This window comes from Cryptomeria japonica, chromosome 4, assembly GCF_030272615.1.
Source record: "Cryptomeria japonica chromosome 4, Sugi_1.0, whole genome shotgun sequence".
In the NCBI taxonomy this organism is placed as follows: Eukaryota; Viridiplantae; Streptophyta; class Pinopsida; order Cupressales; family Cupressaceae; genus Cryptomeria; species Cryptomeria japonica.
In genome coordinates, this window is record NC_081408.1 from 587338343 (window position 1) to 587363047 (window position 24705).

At 37.0% G+C, this 24705-nt stretch overlaps 1 protein-coding gene across 1 annotated transcript; it reads left to right on the forward strand.

Annotated features, from left to right (window-relative positions):
• Positions 1-2585: 2585 nt before the first annotated feature.
• LOC131076260 (cytochrome P450 750A1-like) lies at positions 2586-3146 on the forward strand. Its single transcript, XM_058013337.2, has one exon. The coding sequence runs from the start codon at positions 2586-2588 to the stop codon at positions 3144-3146; it is 561 nt and encodes a 186-aa protein (XP_057869320.2).
• The last annotated feature ends 21559 nt before the right edge of the window (positions 3147-24705 follow it).

Here is a 24705-nt window from a genome sequence, read left to right on the forward strand (position 1 = left end):
GAAGAATAGTAAAAGTATCTTCACAACTAACTCACAATCAACCAAATAAATTTCATTTAATTGAGTCTAAACCCTCAGACATGTAACCATTCAACCATTGAATGTACATTTAAGCATTGAAGCAATGAACTGAAATTTGTTAAAAATTGAGACAATAAAACCATTAAAATAGTGAAACCCTTAGAACCATTGAAAGCATTCAAACCCTGAAACTCACAAAGACTCGAACATTCAAATATTCAAATATTCACTTGAACGATTGAAATCGAGAAACTAAGAAACCCTCAAAAATTCCAACATTCGACAAATTCAAACATTTGCACCATTGAAAAATTTGACAAATTCAATATTTTGCACCATTGAATAACTTAAAGCATTGGGGACATAAAAACATTGAAACTATTCAAACATAACATCTATTGAAACTATTGAAACAATTGAAACATGACACATATTGAAACTATTGAAACTATTGAAACATGACAACATTGAAACTATTGAAACATGACAACCATTAATGAGTTCACTGAAAGAAGAACAATAAAAGTATCTTCACACCTAACTCGCAATCATCCAAATAAACTTCATTTAATTGAGTGTAAACCCTCAGACATGTAACCATTCAAGCATTGAATGTACATTTAAGCATTGAAGAAATGAATTGAAATTTGTAAAAAATTAAGACAATGAAACCATTGAAATAATGAAAGACTTCGAACCATTGAAAGAATTCAAACCCACAAACCCACAAACCCACAAACCCTGAAACTCACAAAGACTCAAACATTCGAATATTCAAATATTCACTTGAACCATTGAAACTGACAAACCAATATACCCTCAAAAATTCCAACATTCGACAAATTCAAACATTTGCACCATTGAAATATTTGACAAATTCAATTATTTGCACCATTGAAACCCTAACCAATCTCTTGAAAAGTGAAACAATGAAACCCTTGGAAACCAAAGGCATTAAACTCTCCAAACCATTCGACCATTGAAACCCTGTAACAAAGGAAACCTTGAAAACCCTATACCCTCAACCATTCGAGCATTGAAACCATTAAAATAGTGAGTGAATTCAAAAGCCGTCAAGAAATTGGAACATTGAAACATTTGAAACACTAAAACCCTTGAACATTCAATCAATGAAACCCTTCCAACTGAAAACCATTGAACTCTGCAAAGCATTGTAATAATTCCAACATATATCAATTCAAACCCTCAAACCCTCAAACTCTCAAAGAAAAATTCAATTCGACATCGACTAGAAGCCATCAATACAAACAACGATGCAAGAAATGTAAACTCGTCTTGTTGCAGCAATGAGCGAAAAAAAGAATAGCAAAGCTTGAATAGAGGACTATGATTCCCTTTCAGAATGTAATTGTGTTCAAGAACACATCATGTTGTGCTGAGAAACACAAAGACTTGCAAAAAGACAAAGAATGAGAAAAAAAAATACCGAAATAGAAAAGGGAAGTAGCCTTCAAACAAAAAAACCAGAATCGAGATGCCTTAGTGAGGATATTTCCTCACTTGGGTCGAAGGGGGAGTCGTTGTTGGTCTATTGCAGCCACTGCAACGTGTCCTCGTCACAACTGAACCCTACAAAAACCAAAGGAAACGTCAAACAATCAAAGGAGGGCAAAAAAACCAAGCAAAGTTTAGAATTCGAAGGAGAAAAACAAATCCTTTACTCAGTCGAAGGTGCACACGTTTTGGGTCCTTACTGATTTGGTTGCATGCCATAGCGAACATGAGGTGAGGTGATGGAAACCCTTCAATGGAGAAAGCGCATGAAATGGATGACTTTTCGCAGGAGGGAAATGTGAGGAGATGAACGTGATGGGGTGGCTGGACATAGGGCGAGTGGATGTGGAGTTAATGCTACAAGTTGGAAACTTTGAAAGTGGTGGCGACGTTTTTGGAGGTAGAGCTCGGTGAAATGGGTTGTCGCCTACAAATTTGCCAAATGTAAATCGCGCTCGAGACTGGCAGAAGATGTGGACAGCTAACAGGGTGGGCCCCCCAACGTTTCGGTCAGGGGTACAAAACAGCACTAGTTTGCCACCTTAAACCAATGTGCATCGAGCACGTGGCAAAACAAATGACTGGTCTTCCACCTCATGATTTTGGGTTGCCAAGTCACCGGTTGAGCTGGGTGAGGGTTAAAGTTGGTCTCTAGGCCACATTCCACGTGGACCCTCCAAGTTAGGGTGTGCACGTACTGGTGCCTCTCCCCTATATTTTTCTCGTTCCCTAGGGTATTGTGGTGACATAATCAACACAACAAAAGAATCGAGGAGCCGGATGCATTTTGGAAATAGGGAAACTTGATGGAAGGAACTAAGGACATCATTGACGTGCTCTTGGAAATAGGGAAACTCGATGGAAGGGAAATCACAGAGGAAAACATTAAAGCCATTATTTTTGTACGTATTCACTTATGAACAACCCCCCCTTTTTTTTTCAATTTAATTGGTACTTCTTTTCCTTCTTGATCTAACAAGGCTGAATAACTTTTGAAGTATATTTTCGTTGCTGGAGTTTAAACCACATCTACAACATTACAATGGGCAATGGGTGCGATTCTTCAAAACCCTGGTGTGGCCAAGAAAATGCAAGAGGAAATCAATTCAGTGGTAGACAAAGAGAGGATTGTAAGTGAGCGTGATATATCAAGCTTGGAGTATGTGCAGTGTGTGGTGAAGGAGATGTTGAGGTCATATCCGACGTCATCGCTGCTGCTTCCACATGAATCAACACAAGATTGCACAGTTGGTGGATTCTTCATTCCTGGGAGAAGCAGGCTTATTGTCAATGCTTGTGCTATTGGAAGAGATCCATCATTGTGTGAAGATCCCCTGGCATTCAAGCCAGAGAGGCTTATGGGTAAAAATGTTGATATTGTGAAAGACAAAGGCCTTTTTGATATGGTGCCTTTTGGAGCAGGAAGGAGAGGATGTCCAGGGGCAGCCATGGCCGTTGTGAGCATGAACCTTCTTTTAGCTCAGCTAATTCACTGTTTTGATTGGAGCGTGGAAGGGGATTTGGATATGACAGAAGTCTTTGGATCCACCACGCCCAGGAGCGTGGAACTTCTCGCTCGTCCTGCCTTGAGGCTGTCTACCTGCCCTTAAATTTAAAACCGTATTTCCCATACCGTGATAAGAAGATGACCATTTTTTAAATCCTCATATAAGTTCTCTCTTTCATCTAGTAAATCTCTCTTATAATTTACATTCATGATATTAGTTATTTAAACTCTCTAGTTTGCTGTTCCAATAAGTGGAAGAATATTATATGTAATTCTGTCATTTTTTTTATTTAATTGGTTTTTTAATTTAATTGTTTAACTTATTTTTTAAATATATATTTTTTTGATGTTATAGTTATTTTTAAGTATTCATATTATTTTTCTATAAACAAGAATGCATCATTATGTATATACAATATTTTATTATAAAAATAATAAATGTATTCTTTTAATTTATATTAAATTCAATAATAAATAATAGTGAGACATATGTTAATATTATTATGATATCAATCGTAAAAGAAAATGACAAAAGTAGAAGATGCAAGTCAAAGATGTGAAAAATTCAAATGAGAAAAAAAGATAGATCTAATCTAATTAAATAAATTTAGTGAGCTCTTAAATGGAAGAATAATATGTATTTTAATGGTTTATTTAGGTGAGATTTCACAATCAAATTGGTAATCATGAAATTGACAAGATTTTTATTTAATTGTTCTAATTAGATAAAACTGGGATAGGCCAAAATCATTACATAACCACCATGTAGGCACACACATGATAGGAACTCACAATCACTTAGACCACCAAGACCATAAAAAAAAAAGAGGACCAAACCTCTTTTGAATGGAAGTTGAAGACCGATGCATCCAATCAGTGAGACCAAGGGTCTTGAAAATAGTAAAAACCCCTAACCAAAACATAGGGGTTTAGAAAAGCACCAAACCATCTTCTAAAATAATCCCTTGCTTTGATCATAGAGCAGCCAAGGAAGCAGAAAATATACATTTAGATTTTGAAAGGCTTTTTGCAACCTTATGATAAAAGGACCACCTAGAGGATTATCTCCAAAAATGCCACAAAGCATTCAAGTCACCTAAAACCCCATGAACAACACTAGAGGAGACCACTCTAACTTGGAAGCACCCAAAGAAATATATGGATAAAGAGACACTTACCCATCCCTCAATGGGATACATAAGAGGACGTAGGATAGCAGGGGCAAAAGCACAAGCCCAAGAAGTAATCATAAACCACCACATGAGCATGATATAAAGAAGAAATGCCCTCTCTAATTAATTGCCTATAGGGTAACGAACCCTAAGCACTCAACCACATCCCACTCTAAACTAACAAAGAAGATTCTATTCCTATAGACACCTAAAATTGTCCTAGCTTAATTATATAATTTTTTTTTATTTAATTATTTTATCCTAAGTCTTCTATCAATTAAATAAATCTTTATTTATTTAATTAATTCATTTAGCCTCTTATAACCCTTCCTCATTTAAATAAATATTTTTATTTATTTAGATTATCTTTCCCTAAATTAAATAAATATTTTATTTATTTAATTGGTCCCCACTTCCTCTACTAATTAAATAAACTTTTATTTATTTAATTAATTTATCATCTTTTTCTCTTCATGACACATGTGATTTATCTCTTAATTTTCCTCTACCTACCCTCTTCATATTTTATTATTTCTTCTACCTCCCCTTTAATCCTAGCTGACCATTTATCTTTTCACCTCTTAATCTTATCCCTCCATTTTCTAAAGTGTCTTCTATATAAAAGGACACTCTCATCATTATCAACCCTAATCAACAACACTAGCTAAGACTCTTATGCAATCAAGCCTTCTTGCGATCAAGCAACTTCACAACCACCATCCATTCTTTGTTGATCTCTTGTGCACAATACACAATCTAAGAACAAATATATCAAACAAGATCAATGGAGATAGGAGAAAATGGAGATCAAACCCTACTTCGCATGTGAATGGTATTGTTGTTCTATTTGTTGATTTGCATGTTCTTAGGTATCTTCATTGGTGTATGGTGAATGTTTTATTGTAGGACTAGGATTATTTGTTGTTGGATCTTTGTGGTTTTGTAATAATTTATCATCATCATTTTCACCTCACACAATTCCAACAAGAAAATCATCTTCCATCAAGAACTGCTCAATCTTTAAAATCCTAATGACCTCAACCAACAAGATTTGTAGACTTCAATCCCTAGGTAAAACATGAAGATCATGTCTTGGATTATAAGGGGGTTGAATAGCCTCCATAAGCAGGATGTTCTGCACAGTTTTGTTAGGGATCACAAATTGGATAATTTACTTGTTCAAGAATCAAAGATGCCTAAAGAGAGTGTTGAGAAAATAAAAATGTATATTTTGTGGGGTGCATGGTAATAGCTTAGAGGGTGATTTTGCAGGTATTGTTACCTTTTGGAACTTGAACTTTATAAAGGGGGAGCCACTTTTTGAGAACTCCAACCATGTGGCTATCATATTTACTCATATAAGAGATAATTTTAGCTAGATCCAATCTAACATCTATGCCCCAAATGGGAGAAGGGCCAAAAAAATCTTTTGGCATGAGCTTGTTGTCTTTCACAAAAAAGTTAGTAATGAAACTTGGGTTGTCATGGCAGACTACAATACTCCTCTCTAGGAAAATGGAAAATTTGGTGGATCTCGTGTTAACTTAGAGAGTAGAATGGATCTTATGGACTTGATCAATGATCATGATCTTTTTGATTTGGAGCTATAGGATGCTTCCTATACCTGGTCTAATCGGAGAATCGGTAAGGATTTGATCCAAGTCAGATTGGATAGAGCTTTAGTTTCCGATCAATGGTTCTTAAATTATTTTTGCTCCTTGTAATCTCTCTCTAGAGTGGGTTCAGACCATTTTCTTATTAGCTTTGTGGTAGAGCCCATCTTGGATAGAAGGAAATTTCCATTTAGATTTGAAAAATTGTGGCTTTCCCACCCCCAAATCAAAGAGGAAGTTAAAAAAATGGAGTATCTCGGTCTTTCGGACAGCTATGTTTAGAGTTGTGAAAAAGATGAGGGAAGTCAAAAATAAGGTGAGAAGATGGAATAAAGAAATATTTGGCAATATCTATAGCATTAAATCCAAGCTATAGTTTGAACTTAAAATTATTCAAGATAAAATCTAGCTAGAAGGATATATAAGGGATAACAAATTGAAAGATAATGATTTTCTTATCAAGATGCATGATATTATCTATAAGGAAGAATAATTCTAGAAGCAGAGATCAAGGGTTATTTGGCTTTTTGTTGGGGATAAAAATACCAAGTATTTTCATATGACTTCTTTTAAACATAGGGTTGCTAACAAAATTTCCTCTATTGCGCATAATGGTAGTCACTATGAAAAAGATGAAGATATAAGAAGACATGTTATCTTTTTTAGTCATCTTCTCTCCATGAATGATAGAATGAATCAGGATATACATGACACCCTCTTAGAAGCCATCCCTAAACTTATTAGGGAAGAAGATAACAAGATTCTTACTGCTATTCCTTCTAGGGAAGAAGTTAAGAAAGCTATCTTTTTGTTTGAAGGTAACAAGGCCCTAGGTCCTGATGTGTTTCCAATGTTCTTTTTTCAGTTTTTTTGGGACATTGTTGCTGAGGGTGTTGTAAATGATGTTAAAGAATCTTTTGGCTCAAGGAGCATTCTCAAGGAGCTGAATGCCACTTTTTTGTCCCTTATTCCCAAACACCCTAGGGTCACGGACTTTGAAGTGTTTAGGCCTATCATCCTTTGCAATTCCTTCCACAAAATCTTATCAAAGGTTCTGACTTCGAAAATGGTGTTAGTCCTACCTTCCTTGATCTCCCCCCAACAAAATGGTTTTGTCCCAGGTAGGCAGATTTTGGACTCTATAATAATTGTCCATGAGAATGTCCATTCTCTTGTGTAATCTAAGACATAAGGTTTCCTTTTCAACTTAGATATTTCCAAAGCTTATGATAGAGTGGAATGGAATTTCTTGCTTAAAATTATGAAAGTGTTCGGTTTCAGTGTTAGAGCTCTTCAGCTGGTGGAGCAACTTATATCTATTGCGTCTATTGCCATTATAGCGAATAGATCTCCCTCACATTTTTTTAGGAAATCTATAGGGCTAAGGAAGGGAGATCCCATATCCCCTATTCTCTTCACCATAATGGCAAAATGCTTGGGCAAGAATTTGAGAAAAATGATTATCAGGGCTCTCTCATGGGCCTAAGGCCCTCCTCTAGCAATATGATTTGCTCTCATCAACAGTTTGTGGATGATACTATTTTGATGGGGAGGTCAACTGTGACTGAAGCAAGGAACTTGAAAAAGGCCCTGGATGATTGTGAGGTGGCTTCAGGTCAGATGGTGAATAGATAAAAGAGTTCTCTTTTTTTCTTTAACACTCTTGAGCAAAGGAAAAACAAATTAGCTAGAATTCTTGGATGCAAAATTGAGTCTTTACCCTCAATTTATCTTGGCTTACCCTTGGGTATTAATCCTCCTAACTCCTTTTGGAATTCTCTTATTGATAAGTTCAACAAGAAGCTAGTAGGTTGGAAAGGTTCTCTTCTTAGCCAAGCGGGTAAAATCCATCTTCTCAAAGCCACTCTTCAAAACCTTCATATCTATGCTTTAAGCCTATTTAAGATCCCTACTAAGTATGTGGATGCTATTGAGAAGATCCAAAAAAAAAAATTCTGGTTTGGGGTGGAAGAAAGGAAAAGAATTCCACTTATTGGATGGGAAGCTATGTGTAGACCCAAACACCTGGGAGGACTGGGACTGAGAAGGATTAAAACTATGAATAAATCTCTCCTTGCTAAGAAAATTTGGAGAACCTTCTTTTCTAATGGAGAATGAAACATTTTAAAAAGAAAGTATATGGTTAATATTGACTCTCTTAAAAATTTCCTTGATTCAACAAATCTGCCCCAAGGTTTTGTTATGTGGAATTATATGGTCAGAGGTAGAAAAATCATTGATTTGGGAATTGGTTGGAGTGTAAGAAAAAGGAATCAAGTTAAATTCTGGGAAGATAGATGGTTAGTGAAAATTTCTTTAATCTCTTGTGATAATTTTGCAAGATGGGCTAATATGTGCAAGGGTTCTTTTGGAACTTTCATTAAAGATTATAGGAGGAATGGAGATTGGGTTGATCTTTTTTAAATTAGTTTGGATTTGACACCTATTCAATAAGTACTGATGGTTGTTAATATGGGATTGGACCAACAAGAAGATCTATTAGTTTGGACGACTAATCCTAGTGACAATTATTCGGTCTCCTTGGCTATCTCTTTGTTGTCCTTTTCTCCTTCCCCTTCTCCCTTATGGGAGAAAGCTTGGTTTAAACACATGACTTCAAAGGTCAATATATTTTTCTAGATCCTTTTGTAGAACAAAGTGCTCATTGTCGATAATGTTTGCGATTGTGGATTCCAAATTTTGAATAGATTCTACTTGTGAAAGGAAGATGCAGAATTAGTGAATCATCTGCTCATTCACTAGTCCTTTGTGGCCTCTATCTGGAATAGAATCCTTTCTATTTGGAACCCATCTTGGGTCTTTCCTGCCTCTGTAGAGGACTTTTTAATTCAATGGATCTCTCCCTCTTTGAATCCCTCTATTTGCAGGTTATGGTCTTTTATTCTTCTTTATGTTGCTTGGGGTGTCTAGAAGGAGCGAAACAACAAAATTTTAAAGGACAAAGAGACGACTGAGAAAGTTGTTTTTGAGAAAAATTTTAGGCTTATTGTGGAAAATTTCAATAATATCCCCAGTATTGAGAATAACAAGGAGGCTATGATTTTATCGGAGTATGATCTTAAGATGGCTAGGGACTGACATGTAAAAAATAATGTCTCAATGAATTTGAAACTTGCTAAAAATAATCGGGAAGGTGTTTGTTGGATACATCCTCCTAGGGATTGGATAAAGGCAAATTTTGATGGGGAGGCTAAGGTAAATTCAGGGCCGACAGGGTGTGGGGGAGTGTTAAGAGATGAAAATGGAAACTTTGTTTTAGCTGGGGTACTCTCCTTGGGCCCTCAGTCAAATCACTTGGATGAAGCCATTGGAGCTTACCAAGTTATTGACTTATCTCATAAAAAGAATTTCAAAAATATTTGGATAGAGGGAAATTCAAAAAATATTATTGAATGGCTTCTAGGAAACTCCCCCCCTTCTTGGACAATTAAAAGTTGGATAAATGATTCTAAATCCATTCTTTCCAACTTTGAAATTGTCAAGATCTCCCATATTTTTAGGGAAGCCAACTAGGTGGCCAATTTTTTTGCCAATGAGGGGGTCAAGCTAAATGGGCAGCACATGTGGCAAACCTACATCAAACTGGGTGCTAATGTCAGAGCCTTAATTGGATAAATATCACTTATGGGAAAGCTATCTTTCTTAATGATGATTGATAGGAGAAGGCCTTGGTACAATGGCACTAGTCGTCATGACAGAGGTGCGTTAATTACACCTAAAGGCGGTTAGGTTTGACACATATTGTGGGTATTTTGGCTCTTCTAATGGATTTGATGCTTTCTCATTTAGATTGTGAGTTCTAGAAAGAAGGTTTCTACAGATATGAGGGGTAGCAGGAAATGGGTTAAGCCCACTACTCACGACAAGAGAAAGGTTAAGCTTGAAGTTTAGAGGTGCATTGAAAAGGGTGGGATACTTCCCTTCATTGATAAGCTCCATGGCCTTGACCCAAAAATCACTAATTATTTCACTAGAAAAGGAAAGAGAGAGAAATTGTTTTATCTGACAGAAGGGTTAAGGTCGATGAGAACTTGATTGGGGAGATTACTAGGCTTTCTACTAAGGGGGTTAAATTTTTCAGGGACAAAATTTTTTCAGCTGATGTGGTCCAGAATTTCCCTAAATTTGATGAGGAGAGGGAGGCTTTGGTTAAAGTCTCCAACAATTATTATAAAGTTGGTGGGTGAACTCACAAAGCTGGTTCCCACTTTTTGGTATGTCCTGATTTTTGCTGAAATCATACATTTTTAAAAAAATATAATGATTTAAGCTTTAAGAGGTCCCATTTGAAGTAATTAATTGAAGAGAGTTAAATCAAAGGCTCTTAGATCAAAATTTCCTGGATAGAACCTCTCTACTTCTAAATCATACTTGCAATGGAGTCTCCTTTGCATCTATCAAATACTGATAAAAAACCAATTTTACATTAACTTTTGGGAGGTCAAATTAATTCATTTTAATTTTAATTTTTTTTAAGTATTTAGTCCTTATTATAAGTTTTCCAAATAGTAGAACTTTTAATATATTTAATTTCATTAATATATTTTTATTTTATTTCTTATGAATGTGGGTTTTTCACCGAACATGAACTTCTTTGTTCAATGCATTGGGAAAAATAGTAAATTAATTCAAAAAAATTCTGAAAAATATCTATGCACTAAGTATTGGTGTTTTCTTTCTAACAAAAAAAAGAAAATTGAATTTTGATATATATAGAACAAGTTATGTGTTCAAACATACACCTATATCCAAATTATAATTAGTCAAACTTCAAAACTTAATAAAATAAAAAATATTCAACATATCACTATCAAACCAAGTGCATGCCCCGTGTATTGATGTTACAAACCAAAATTCAAAAGAATTAAGTTTTTATAATTTATAGAAAAAAAATTATGTGTTTCGGGATACACATCACTCTTAAAAAATGGTGTTTGCTATAAACAACTACTTTTTGAGGGAGATGGAAAAATCAATAAAATTTTATACAAACAAATTTGCAAAAAATATATTTAGAATCTACAAACAAGATGTTAAAAATCACTAGTTTATATCATCTCCAAATTCTTAACGGTTTAAAAATTATAGGTGTCAGAAAGTGAAGTTTTTTTTCAAAATATTCATCTAAATGTCAAAGTTGGTAAAAAAGTGGGAACCAGTATTGTGAGTTCACCCTGGTCTAATTAAGACTATATGGAGGGAGGTGCTCAGAATTGTTATGGAGTACATCACTCTTGATGGTAGATTCACCAAAGTTTATGGATATCACTTTTACCTCCTGAATCACTTCCACCATAAGGTGAGGGTTTCCTTTCCTCATTATCTATTCTTTCCTTTGAATCATAGTATAAAGGAACATATGAAGAACCCTAGGAATAAAATAGTCATGCATGTAGGCCTTATCAACCTTATTCATGAGAACTTTAGCAAAATTCCTTCCCCCTCTAATCCCACCTCGGCTTCAGACTCCAAAGGGTATGATACAAATGTTAGTTACTTTGAAGATAATGAGGTTTTGGATTCCAATTGGGAAGAGGAAGAGAATCCTTCTTCAAAGAAGGTGTCCAAGAAAATAAAATAGAGAAAACCCTTGGGTAAGAAAGAAGCTTCAATTAAAACCCCCGAAGGCACCCCTTAAAATGTGAAGATAAGGGAAAATGACACCTTTGAGAAAAATCTAGTCTCATATTGTGAGGATTCCTACACCTGGCTACTGATAGGGAGAATCGTCCTAGATTTCCTAGTAATATTAACCCTGAAGATCATTAGTTTAAATTTGATAGAGAGTTTCAGATGATATTTTGGCTATTGCTAGAAACAAAGAAGTTGATTATTTTCGTTTGATGAAAAGGGTTTTTCATGAGATCAAGGATTTAAGCATAAAGAATAGGGTTGTTTCTAGTAAGCTAGATGATATGGAAATAAAAGGCAATGCCCATAATAATGTTGTTTTATGGACTGAGGAGGAGTAGAATTTGATGGCCGAATGTCTCCAAAGGACAATATAGATTATGGAAAAAATGAGAAAAAGATAAATGATGTGGAAGGGGAGATGGAGAATATCAGGGGTACTATGAACCTAATTATGGAATATAGCCACAAAGTAGTAAAACAAAATGCTTCTACACTGAGCACTATGGTGGAAAAACTTGAAAAAACCCTGTAGGGGACTCTATTTAAAGACATGGAAGTGGACAAAGACAAGAACACCAAGGAAAACTATGGACCTTCGAAAAGGATGAGAGCTAATCTGAAGAGGAAAGAAAATGCTCTGCAGCTGGAGATACAAGAACTAAAGAAGGTTTCTCAAGATATGCACACCCTTGAGGCTGAGGTAGTTGAAATGTTAAAAAATTTAGGTTAGCCCGGTCGGTGTTTTGTGCTAGTTTTTTGCTGGATTTCGGTCTATTGTTGCAGTCTTTTTGTTTTTTTGGTCTGACAACTTTCTGGTTTTGCATGCTCTTAATATTTTAATATTTCTTGATTGTAAAATCTGTGGTTTTGGGTCCTTATAAAACCCATTTTTTCCTCAATCAAAAATGACCTCAACCAACCCCCAAAAGAGCAACCTATGGACACCTAAAAAAGAGTCTCCAAAGGGATGGCTAGTGAAAGAACACAAAACCACACCAAAGGTGGAGAGGGCACCATGGATCCATAACCCAAACTGGATCCCTCAACCCAAGAAGAGGGATACCCATCACAAGATATCCCCTAATATGGGGAAACCAAACACTCACAAACTCCAACCAAAGACATCCATTGCAAAAGATATATAGGAAGATAGGTCGCTAAAGTAGCTCTCCTACAAATTCCCACATACACGCACCAAGAGAGGCACAATTAATTAGACCACAAATAGGGTTCCAACCCAAGGGGAGGGAAAGGGAAGGACTAAGGCACTACAACTCACAAAATAATCCTTCAATAACCCAACACCAATTGCAGAAACCTAGAATATGAAGGCCTCCCAAACTTTTGCAAAAGAGACAACCAACTGGTAGGATGCAAAAACAACCCCCAATAGGTAAGGCACAAATATTTGCATTGACGTAGAACAAAACAACATCAAAAGTCCTATGAAAACCCCATGCAAATGGGCTCTAGGACACATTCATAAGACCTAAAGGTAAAAAATCTTGCAAACTCCCCATGAGAACAAGCTCTAAAACATAGTCACAAGACTTGAAGAAGAAAATTCCTATGAAAACCCCATGAGAATAGGCTCCAACGAGCTCTAGGTAGAAGTATATCTGAAGAGAAGTCATCTCATATCCAACCATTAATAGAAAAAAATGTCCTAAGGTATCCTGGAAGAAAAAAATACTAAAATCCCACAAATAGAGGGTACCACCAAAGAGTCTCTTATCTAGGGGAGACCACAAACACTCAAGTTGTACCCAAAGAATGATAGGGCAAGGAAGATCCACCCTCATATGGGTCTCCCTTATTGTTATCTTCTTCCCCATCTATTGAAGCCTAATGCCTCCTCCACTGCTCTCACCCATCAACAACTCTATTTTAATTTTGATTTAATTGTTTAATGTAATATCTAGTTAATATTTCTTTGATATCGATCTTATGAGAAAATGACAAAATATAGAAGATACAATGAAATATGTGAATAAATTTATAAATGAGAAAGTTAATTCCAATAAACATAAAAGAGACTAGAAAGAAACAAATATGATTGGGAGGATTTTTTATGCACAATATAGTACAAACTAGAGCTCAAAAGAGAGCCAATATTTTTGTGTAACAACAATATTAAACTAAGAACATAGGATTTTTTCTTGATTTCCCTTGATCTAGTATTTTTCTATTGGCACTTGGGTATATAGAGAAAATATTTCAAATGATGGAGGATAGAGAAAAGATCCTAAGAAGGGATCCATGGTTCATGGTGAGATTAGGAATATATCTTACAACATAGTATCTGGGCCTTAATCTAGAAAAATAACTTATTAAGGGGTTACCTCACAATAGTGAGTCCCAAACTAGAGCCTGTTATACGCAATTGCATGTTCTATTATATGTGAGAATTTATGTTAAGATCAATAATCATGAAAATGACAAGTTTTTTATTTAATTGTTTAACATATTACTAGAATTTTTTTTTATTTTACAGTTATTTTTTAGTTATTCATATTTTTATAAGTAAGAATGCATCATTATATGTGTATAAAATATTTTATTATAAAGACATTAAATGTGTTATTTTAATTTATATTTGATCCAATAACTATAATAGTGAGACATAAATTAATATTAATTTGATATGACAAAAAGTAGAAGACACTTTAAAATATATAAAAAAATTAATAAGAAAAAAATAAAATCCAATCTAATTATATAAATTCAATGAGATATTCAACTAAGAGGAAGAATAACATTGATGCAGGAGCACCGGTCTAGTTCTTACCGATTGGGCAGTTTTCAGTGAAATTGCTTGAGAGTGTGGCATTTCTTCTTGTTTGAGTGTTTAGCATTGTGGTTTTGGGGTTATTCCCTTGTGTTCATGATATTTGTCATGTTAGAGTTTCATGGTAGTTGGCTTAGTTCTCGGTGAGTTATCGGTTCCAGTATTGGCTCAATTGATATGTTCTTATCGATTAGTCTGGCAGTGTTTTGAGCGAAGTTGGATTGGGTTGTGGTTGACCTCCATGACCTACAAATCATTGGAGATGTTTCTTTGGGCCTTGGCCAGCATTCCCAGAGGTCTGTGCATCATTTTATGTTTTTGTGTTTATTCTTAGTGATTTGAGACGACATGTTACCATTGTACGTTTCATGAACCAATTAGTCTTTGGGCTGACTTGATTGAGTTCTAATTACTTGTAGACGATATAAATGGAAGCTGGTGAATCATTTGAGAAGATAGAAGTTAGAAGATAGAAGATAGAGTTTTGAGATCGAGAAAAGATGTAGATTCGACAAGATTCTGATCTGGTTGGACTGAGGTCCAAAGAGTGAGGTTTGGATTAGGGTTGAACCGACAGATTGTTTTCAGAAGCCGATATGGTATGTGGATGATCTACAAATCTTATAATTGTGTTGTAAGCATTATTTGTATCCTAGACTATGATCCAGCATGTGGCATGTGTAACTCTTCAGATTGTAATAAGACTTATTCAAACTATTTATTGGTTTTGTATTATGTGTTGTTACTAGTTGTTCTTTCTGTTCTTTCTGGTATCTTATTACCGGTTATTGGCATGTTTTGCGTGATTTATGTGTTAAGATGCAAGGTTGGGTTGTCCTTCATTGGATCTCCCCGCCTTGACTGCCTCAAATGGTATCAGAGCTAGTTTGTGAACCTGCTATTGGACACAGTGTTGTTTGTGCACTAGTTGGTTGGAGAAAATTGAGGCAACTTGTGGACTTGTTCAAACCATCGAATGTGAGGCATATCAAGGTTTGCAAGTAGACCACCAATCCTAGAGCTTGAGCTTGAGGTAGTTAGTGGGTGGAGACTTGAACAGATCATTGATTGAGGAAGGCCACAGTTTGGACTAGTAGATCATCGTGGAGAGGCAACTGGAAGCTGTAGTCAGATCGCTGAACCCCCTTGAGGTAGTTGCAAGTACCTACTGATAGATCGTCGAACCAGATCAAGTGATCGGACTCACTTTTCAATTAACCTCGAGAGTCTGATGCAGGAGCACTGGTCTAGTTCTTACCGGTTGGGCATTTTTCATTGGAATTACTTGAGAGCATGGCATTTCTTCTAGTTTGAGTGTTTAGCATTATGGTTTTGGGGTTATTGTCTTGTGTTCATGATCTTTATTGTGTTCAAGTTTCATGGAAGTTGGCTTAGTTCCTACTGAGTTATCGATTCTGGTACTGGCCCAATTGATATTTTCTTACTGATTAGTCTAGCAGTGTGTTGAGTGAAGTTGGATTGGGTTACAGTTGACCTTCGTGACTTGTGGATCATTGGAGATTTTGCTTTGGGCCTTAGCCAGTATTCCTAGAGGTCCACGCATCTTTTTTATGTTTTTGTGTTTGTTCTTAGTGATTTGAGCTGACATGTTACCATTGCACATTTCATGAACCGGTTGGTCTTTGGGCCAACTTGATTGAGTTGTAATTATTTGTAGATGGTATAAATGGAAGCTGTTGAATAATTTGAGAAAATAGAAGTCTCAAGATAGAAGACATCATTTTTAGATTGAGTGAAGATGTAGATCTGATGAGGTGATGATCTGGCTGGAGTGAGGCTGGAAGGCTGAGGTTCGGATTAGGGTAGAATTGAGAGACTATTTCTAGAAGCTGATATGATATGTTGATGATCTATGGATCTTGTAATTGTGTTGTAAGAATTATTTGTATCCTGGACTGTGATCCAACATGTGGTATGTGTAATTCCTCATATTGTAATAAGATTTATTCAAATTGTTTGCTGGTTTTGCATTTTGTGTTGTTACCGGTTGTTCTTTCTATTGTTTTTGGCATCTTTTTACTGGTTACTGACATGTTTTGCATGATTTATGTGTTAAGTTGCAAGGTTGGGTTGTCCTTCATTGGATCTCCCTACCTTGAATATGTCAAATATGTATTTCCATGATTTATGTAAGATTTCATAATCAAATTGATAATCATGAAAATACCAAGGTTTCTATTTAATTATTTAATGTATTATTAAAATTTATATTAATTTTATATCAATCATAAGATAAAATGACAAAATGTAGAAGACATAGTAAAATATGAGAAAAAATATAGGAATTTTTAAAAAATCCAATTAACACAAAAGAGGTTGAAAAGAAGGAAATATCATTTGTAATATTTTCGATGCAATAAAATAGAGCTCAAAGGTGATGATTGGGTAGGAACACAATTATATAATGGAATAAGTCATTCAAGTGAAATTTTTCATATCTAATGGATTGAGTGAGTGGATATGTAGAACTCTTGGTTTGTTTGTTTTTTTGTCACAATTGTGTTGGGTGTAGAGGATCAATATGGTTTTAGTGTGTATGCTAGTACAAAACCCTAATTTAAAAATAAATAAATAAAATTTACTAGTGGGTTGCATCTTATATATTACAAATCAATTTTCTTAATTAATTGAACAATCATTTTTACAAAAAAATTGTATTGTTTAATTATTTGTAATTTCCCTCCTTGGTGTATGAATTTTACTACTATTATTTCAACCTATAATATCCCCATGAGAAGAAGTTGTAGAATTAAGGCTTCCCAAGGTTTAATAATCAAGGAGATGGAGCCTAATTTGGATAACTTGTTCCATGAGGATGTTGGTTGTTGTTTCAATCCTACAAATGGCCCTGTTTATCCTCATTCTTTCCTTAATACTCATGATGTGGATGAATCACTAACTAGGGTTTCCATTGACCAATTGGTGAAGATTGACAATCAATTTGAAAATATTCAACAATGGATGAGTTAACAATACTCGAAAAGTGAAGCTCTACTATTGATTGAAGGATTAAAAAGAATGGTTCAAAGTGATAAACTTGGTGTATATGTGTTGTGTGGTATTTCTCATATTGTGGATACTAATATTTTGCCTATGAAGAGTTGTACTAAAGTCCTTGGTTATACACAACCTCCCAGTCAAGTTAATCATTCTATTCATATGAATACTCCTATGGCTAGTGTTCCCACCTTTACATCCAACATCATGGATAACTCTATACAAAATATCATACCTACAAATGTTAGTCAAGGGGTAAAATCCTCTAATCATAATTCCTTCATGCTTCCTCCTATGAATCTTCATTTTGTTACCCAATCATCTCCCATACCTACCTATCATAGTTTCCCACCTCCTTATTCCCAAGCTCCTCCTTCATTAAAAAATGTTATTCCTCCTTCTCAATCAAACATGTCCAATTTCAATTCATCCATCAAAGCTACTATTGTGTAGGGGAAAAAGCGAGACTAGGTTAACATGCCCTAATCCTACCTTTTGACACACATTACGGAATACGAAAGAGCCTAGAGGTATCACACAATTGGCTACTTCTTCTTGTGAAAGAGAGAGCCACGGGCTACCTATTAGGATTTCTATTCCTTCGTTGAAATTGAAAGATAAAATGATGCAAGTTCAAGTCCTAATCCCAAAATGCATGTACAAACGAATAACAAGATTGCAGAATTGAGATTAAACAATGAACAGCTGTAAATACAAGGATGAAATAAGAATGCAGATGCGTACCCAGAGTCAAAATCTCATTGAAAATGTTCAGGATGGGGGCGCGGGCGCCACCGTCCTAAAACTGTGCCAGAAACTGCTCCTGAAACTGCTATCTTGCACTCTGGAAACTGTCGGAAATGTTGTCTATCAGGAGGACCAAGGCACCCAGCACCTCTATCCCAGGGACTAGGGCGCCCACCATCCCTATCCTGACAGGACCAGGGTGCCCCACGCCCCTGTCTAGGTCTTTTACTCTACAATTTGGTGTGGAGTGTTGTCTCGACCTGCTTTTCCCAGATCTATCACCTGCGGCGTCGTCCGAGTCCTGAAAACTGCACTTATATCTGAAAAGGGTATGGGCAGCTATATAGGGTTTTGCCTTAGTCAAACCCCTGCTTCAGTGATTTCCACCTCCACGAATAGCCAAGTTGTATTGTAAAATGTATTGTGTGTGCAGACCTAGTGTGTGTGCAAGGGCCTAAAATGCAAGCAAGCAAACTAGAGCAACCTAGAAAGTAAACCCTAATTGCTTGTAAATGATGATGTAAATGCTCTAAATCAAGATGCAAAGTAATCTAAAGCATGAATAAAGGATATATTGAAGCTTATGCAAAGACATGAAAACAACATGAAATCATACCCAACCCCCAAGGGAGGAGTACAAGCCAATCTTCAGTCGATAATCTCCTATTGTTCTTCAATGTCTTCCAAGCCCTAAATGGATGAATGAAATTGATAAATGCTTGATAGAGGGATGTTGAATGTTGTTGGAGTCTTCAAAGATCTGCTCTTTCGCTGCATATGAGGTTCCTAAAAACAAAAATCGGATCCTTTCAAATGAAGAAAGAGAGCTCTTATGTATGAAACCCTAGGTCATAATTTTGTCTTTTGGCTAGCCTAGAGATTGAGTTTCCCACCAATTTCTTGGGGTTAAGCTTTATTTTATGATTGGATTGTGCTCCTAAAATTTCGAGAAAAATGTCCGGGACCATGTGCACTCCGGGCGCCACGGTCCTGACAACTTTTCACCAAATTTTCAGGGCCGTCAGATATGATGATTTTAGAGAGAATCCCGAAGTTACAGGTGATTTTGAGATGTTTTGACCCCCAAAACCAAGCCCCCAAGTTCAAAATAGGACTTAATTAGGGTTTTTGATTGAATGATGTATTGGAAGAATAAAATGAAAAGCGCATGCTTTAACGAAAGGGCCCAACTTTATGATGTAGAGGACGATGAAATAGGACCTTAGACCTAATTAATTTGATTAATTAAGTTCTAAAGGAGAAATGCAATGCAAAATGTAAAATGCACCAAGGGGGGTGCTAAACTAGGTGTGAAATTGTACCACCCTAGCAAGTGCGTACAATTTACGATGCTACATTTAGCCCCCACTTTAGCGGTCATATGATTACTAGGTGCATATGCAAGCTAAAGTACAGAAAAGTAAACATCATTTGAAAAAGGATATATCCATAAGTTGTTGGACGAAGCCCCCAGCGGTATCTGCAGTACACAGTTAGGAACCGCATCCTACAAAACACACGTTAGATCACAAAATCACCTAATGCTTACTAAGGAAAGTGATGAAATTTGCGAGTAGCTATATGCCCCACCCTGTTTCGACTTGCTTATTAGGGAGGTGAAATAGGGTAGCATGTTTACTTACGACAAATTGTGTAAGAGAGTATTAATGAGGGATGTTCACTAAATAGGCTTCATCAAAGCACTTTTTGGAACATCCCGAGAGTAGGGGAATGAAAATACAATTCCTACACAACAAACGGCTCGAAAATCGCATCTCCCAAACTCAAGTTATGATGAAATGAGTGATAGAGGAAAATTAGGGTTTCGAAAGTAAAGGTAAAGGAATGAAAGTATATACTTTGAAAGTGACATTTGCATTTGTCACTTTGTTGATTTTGGAATACTGTTCATTGCAGCGGAGCCCACATAGCCATCATCATGCCTTCACGATGACCGGAGCATCCCACGAGGATTGAGATCCTACGCCAGGCCGTGATCAACGATGAGCCACTAGACGAGGTGAGTTGACTGAATGTTGACTTTTGATTTTCTGCATTTTGACTTTCTGTGATCGTTTGCAGGCCCTAAAGTCTGACCCTAGGCCCCACCCAGGGCGCCATGGTCCCTGTGGGGTGCCATGGTCCCCTCAGGGTGCCATGGTCCCTGAGAGGGCGCCATGGTCCCTGATAGGGCACCATGGTCCCAATCAGGGTGCCATGGTCCTTGACAGGGTACCATGGTCCCAATCAGGGCGCCATGGTCCCAATCAGGACTTGGCGAGGGATTTCAGGGTTAGGATACGATGTTTGATAGTTTGCATGAGTGATTTTGATGATTGAGTACTGATTACAGTTATGTTTTTGTGTTGCAGGGTCTCCCATACATGAGAGAGCATACGGCGGGACAGATTCTTCGCAGTTTGTGAGATCAGATTCCGCGACTGACTTAGGCAGAGAGAGACACATTGTCAATCATGGGATTATGGTATGCGATCCTCATGCCAACCATTCGGTTCCATCCTGTGATGCTGATGGCACTGATGGAGTGATGGGATCCTGACACATGCACATTTCATCTTCCAATAGGGGAGCTAACGGTTACACTTGAGGATGTGTACCGCATACTTCATCTTCCTATCAGAGGAGCTACTGTGACATACGTGACCGATCGGTCAGCGGAGGACCATCAGAGAGAGCAGGTATATTGCATAGGGAGATTCATGCCTAGCGAGACGAGAGGTCGCATCATGGTTAGCTGGCTCTTACATCCTACAGGAGAGGTGCCTCTTGTGAGATGCCTTATGATCTATAGATATAGAGGGATCTGATCAGGATGTAGTCACTGATTACTCTACAGAGCCTGGAGCATAGTGCAGGTATGTCTCATGGTTTATGAGATCATACCCAAGGCCTATCTTTCCACTAGATCACCCGACAGGCCATCCAGGCCCATGGAGACATGGAGACTGAGATGAAGACCAGGGATCTAGGTCAGAGGAGCTAGAGGAGGGAGAGGGTCATGAGGAGGCAGGAGATCCTGATCCACCCACAGGAGATCAGCCTAGTGTCGAGGAGGAGGAGGAGGAGGACATGGATAGAGATGAGGATGAGGAGGATGCAGGTGAAGATGTGGACGAGGATGAGGATGACGAGGAGGATGATGAGGAGGAGGAGGATAGAGATGATGAGGAGGGGTCAGATGCAGCTCCCCACCATTCAGGAGATGATACCATAGCTCTGGATCCTCCTCTTATTCCCTAAAAGGGGGAACATGAGGCGATACGGAGACTTGTTTCTTGTACCGTCCAGCCTACACCCATCATGCACAGATTATTCAAGTGAGGGGAGCCTAGTAGTTCCCAGTCACAGATGCTACCATATCATGATCCCTACTGGCGTCAGGGAGATCTAGGTATAGTAGGTTTATATTGATTGATTAATTTTTTGATGATATAGAATGGTACTAATACAAAAATCTGTTCTACTGCTATAGCTAATGTGCAGGAGTGGCATTCCCTGATTCAGCAAATAGTGACAGACATTTCCACGATGCCACAAATCCCTAGTTCCTCCCAGATTGCTTATAGGCCTCAGGGGAACGCAGGTCGACATGAGGACTTGTTTTCCCCATTTCGAGTACAGGTAGACATATGGAGGGAGAGAGAGAGAGTCCTATCAGAGGACCTTCAGTGGGCACGATGAGATCTAGCAGCTTCTCAAGCCGAGGCTACCTCCTATCGTGCGATCCTTATGGATAGGGATCGTAGGAGTTCCTCTCAGAGTCACTCGCGGTCTATATCGTGCTACACACCTACGGGTCCACCTGCATGGCCGGATCAGGAGGGAGCATCTAGTCGTCACTCTCCAGCCACCAGCCCTAGGGATAGGAGATGATTTTATGATGTAGGATAGGTCACATTTTGGATGTACAGTGACCTATATTTGTATATGATCCACACACACACACACACACACACATATATATATATATATACATGCTTCTTTTTTGTCTCAAATGTGTTATCTTTAATGCTTAAAACAATGTATATTTTGCTTTGATTAAATCTAATACATTTGGTAGATGTACATGTATATTCAAGATTTAATTTCCACGTGATTGATTTCTCAATGCTCCATGATTAAATTGATACATGTGTGACTTAATTAAAATATTCAATCAAGTACTACATTGATGATAGGGAAGAAATATGCATTAAGTCTAAGAATCATATAACAAGTGTGATTTAATTTTGGACTTAAATACAACATGATACGATTCTACTTAATGCATAAGACATTGTATAATATGCTAGCATAATGGAAATGTAAATCTTTTATAATTTACATAAATGAATTCAAGACAAACTATAAAGTAAAGAAACACGCTTTTCGAGATCGAAGCAATATAGATTAAACACCATAACATTTAATTCTATTTTGCTCTAATTAGGAGATACTAACATATTACCCAATGTTGAAGAATTGAAAAGAAAATAAATAAGGAATGAAGAATTAAGCATAATATCTACGCAAGTGCATAGCATTGATAGGTTCTTTAAGAGGCGTACCATCTACATCCGCTATTTTGTAAGAACCTGATCCATAATCTTCAATAACGATGTATGGTCCAAGCCAATTAGGACTAAATTTTCCCTTTTCTGCAGGTAAGGCATTCACATTGCGCTAATTCTCATAGAGGACTAAGTCACCTACTGAGAAGGAACGTTGAATAACCTTATCATTATAGCTTCATTGTAGAGTTTTGTGATATGCTTGAATATGCTCAAGAGCGTTTATACGTTGTTCATCAAGCATCTCAAGCTGTTGAAGTCATTGTTCTCTATAAGAGTCATCATCTACTATACCTTTGAGAGAAACCCTAAGTGATGGAATCTCTAACTCTAAAGGCATAATAGCGTCAGCACCATAAACAAGATTATAAGGAGTAGTTCCTGTAGCAATTTGTACACTCGTTCGGTAGGCCCAAAGAGCATAGATTAGCTAATTACTCCAATCCTTACCATGCTTATTCACGGTTTTGCGAAGAATTTGTTCAATTATCTTATTGGATGATTTGGCTTGACCATTTGACTGAGGATAGTATGGTGTAGAAAATCGATGTTTGATATGATACTTCTCGAGGAATTTCTTCACATCCTTGTTCTTAAATGATATCCCATTATCTGAGATTATAGTGGAAGGTATCCTGAATCGAGAAATGATGTTTTCTAAAAGAAATTGACAAATCACTTCAGCAGTAGTAGAGCGAAGGGGAATAGCTTCTACCCACTTCGTAAAGTAATCTGTTGCAGTTATAATGAAGGTGTGTCCTTGAGATGAAGGAGGAGAGATTTTACCAATGAGATACAAACCCCATGCAGAGAAAGGCCAAGAAGCTACTTGAGAACGAAGTTCTTGGGCAGGAGCATGAATTAGATTATTGTGTTGTTGACATTGATGACATTTCTTAACAAATGAAAAATAATCCTTCTGCATAGTTTGCCAATAGTATCCCATACGAAGTAATCTTTGAACCAAGGATTTGCCTCCGAAATTCCCCCCACAGGCACCTGAATGTGCCTCTTCAAGAGCAACAGGGATTTATAAATTTGTTAAGACAGCGAAGGAGAAGACCGTCATAACCCCTTCAGTAAAGGACATTAGAAAGAATGATATATCTAGCAGACAGCTTGTGGATTCTAGCCCTAGTGTTCCTATTGGCGGAATCAGGAAAGGTACCATCGGTCAAATATCTTACGATATGCGAATACCATTCGTCTGAATCTACAAAGTCACAACATGTTACCAAGCTAGAATCATCTACAATAGCTGGAGAAATAAGGTTGTGAATAACAAATTTAAGATCAACCATAGGGTCCTCTAAAGATACAAGAGAGGCCACACATGCCATTGCATCTGCATGTCGATTATCTTTTCGAGGAACCGGTTCTATGGTATAAGAATCGAATTTTTGTAATAAAGAGATAGCAAGGTCTTTATATTGTGATAATTTGTCTTGTTTTGCTTGATACATTCCTGTTACTTGTCTTATAATCAATTGTGAATCTCCATAGATATGTATGTGTTTTATGTTCAGAGCTAAGGCTGCTTTTATTCCCGCTATAAGAGCGTCATACTCAGCAATGTTATTGGTACACAGGAAATTTAGATGATAGGATAAGGGAATGGATTTCCTTGTAGGAGAAATCAGAACAACACCTGCCCCCAATCCCGTACGACACTTAGAACCATCAAAGTATAATTCCCAAGTTTCATCTTTGTCTATAAAAAGAATGAAGTCATCGGGGAAAGACTCAGAATTAGGGAAAGAGAAAGGTGAAGGGGCCTCAACTAAGTGATCAGTCAATGCTTGCCCTTTAATTGCTCTTTGTGAAACAAATTTAAGGTCAAATTTGGTTAACATCATAGCCCACTTAGCTAGGCGTCCTGATAAATCAGTTTTAGAGAAAAGATGCTTCAAAGGATCAAACTTTACCATGACGTGGACTTCTGAATTTAAAAGATAATGTCTCAATTTCTAAGTCGCAAACACCAAGGCCAAGCATTGTCTTTCTATCGCAGAATATCGGGTCTCATAATCGAGTAAGGTACGACTTATGTAATAAACCAGACATTCCTTACCATCTTTATCATGTTGTGCCAAAAATG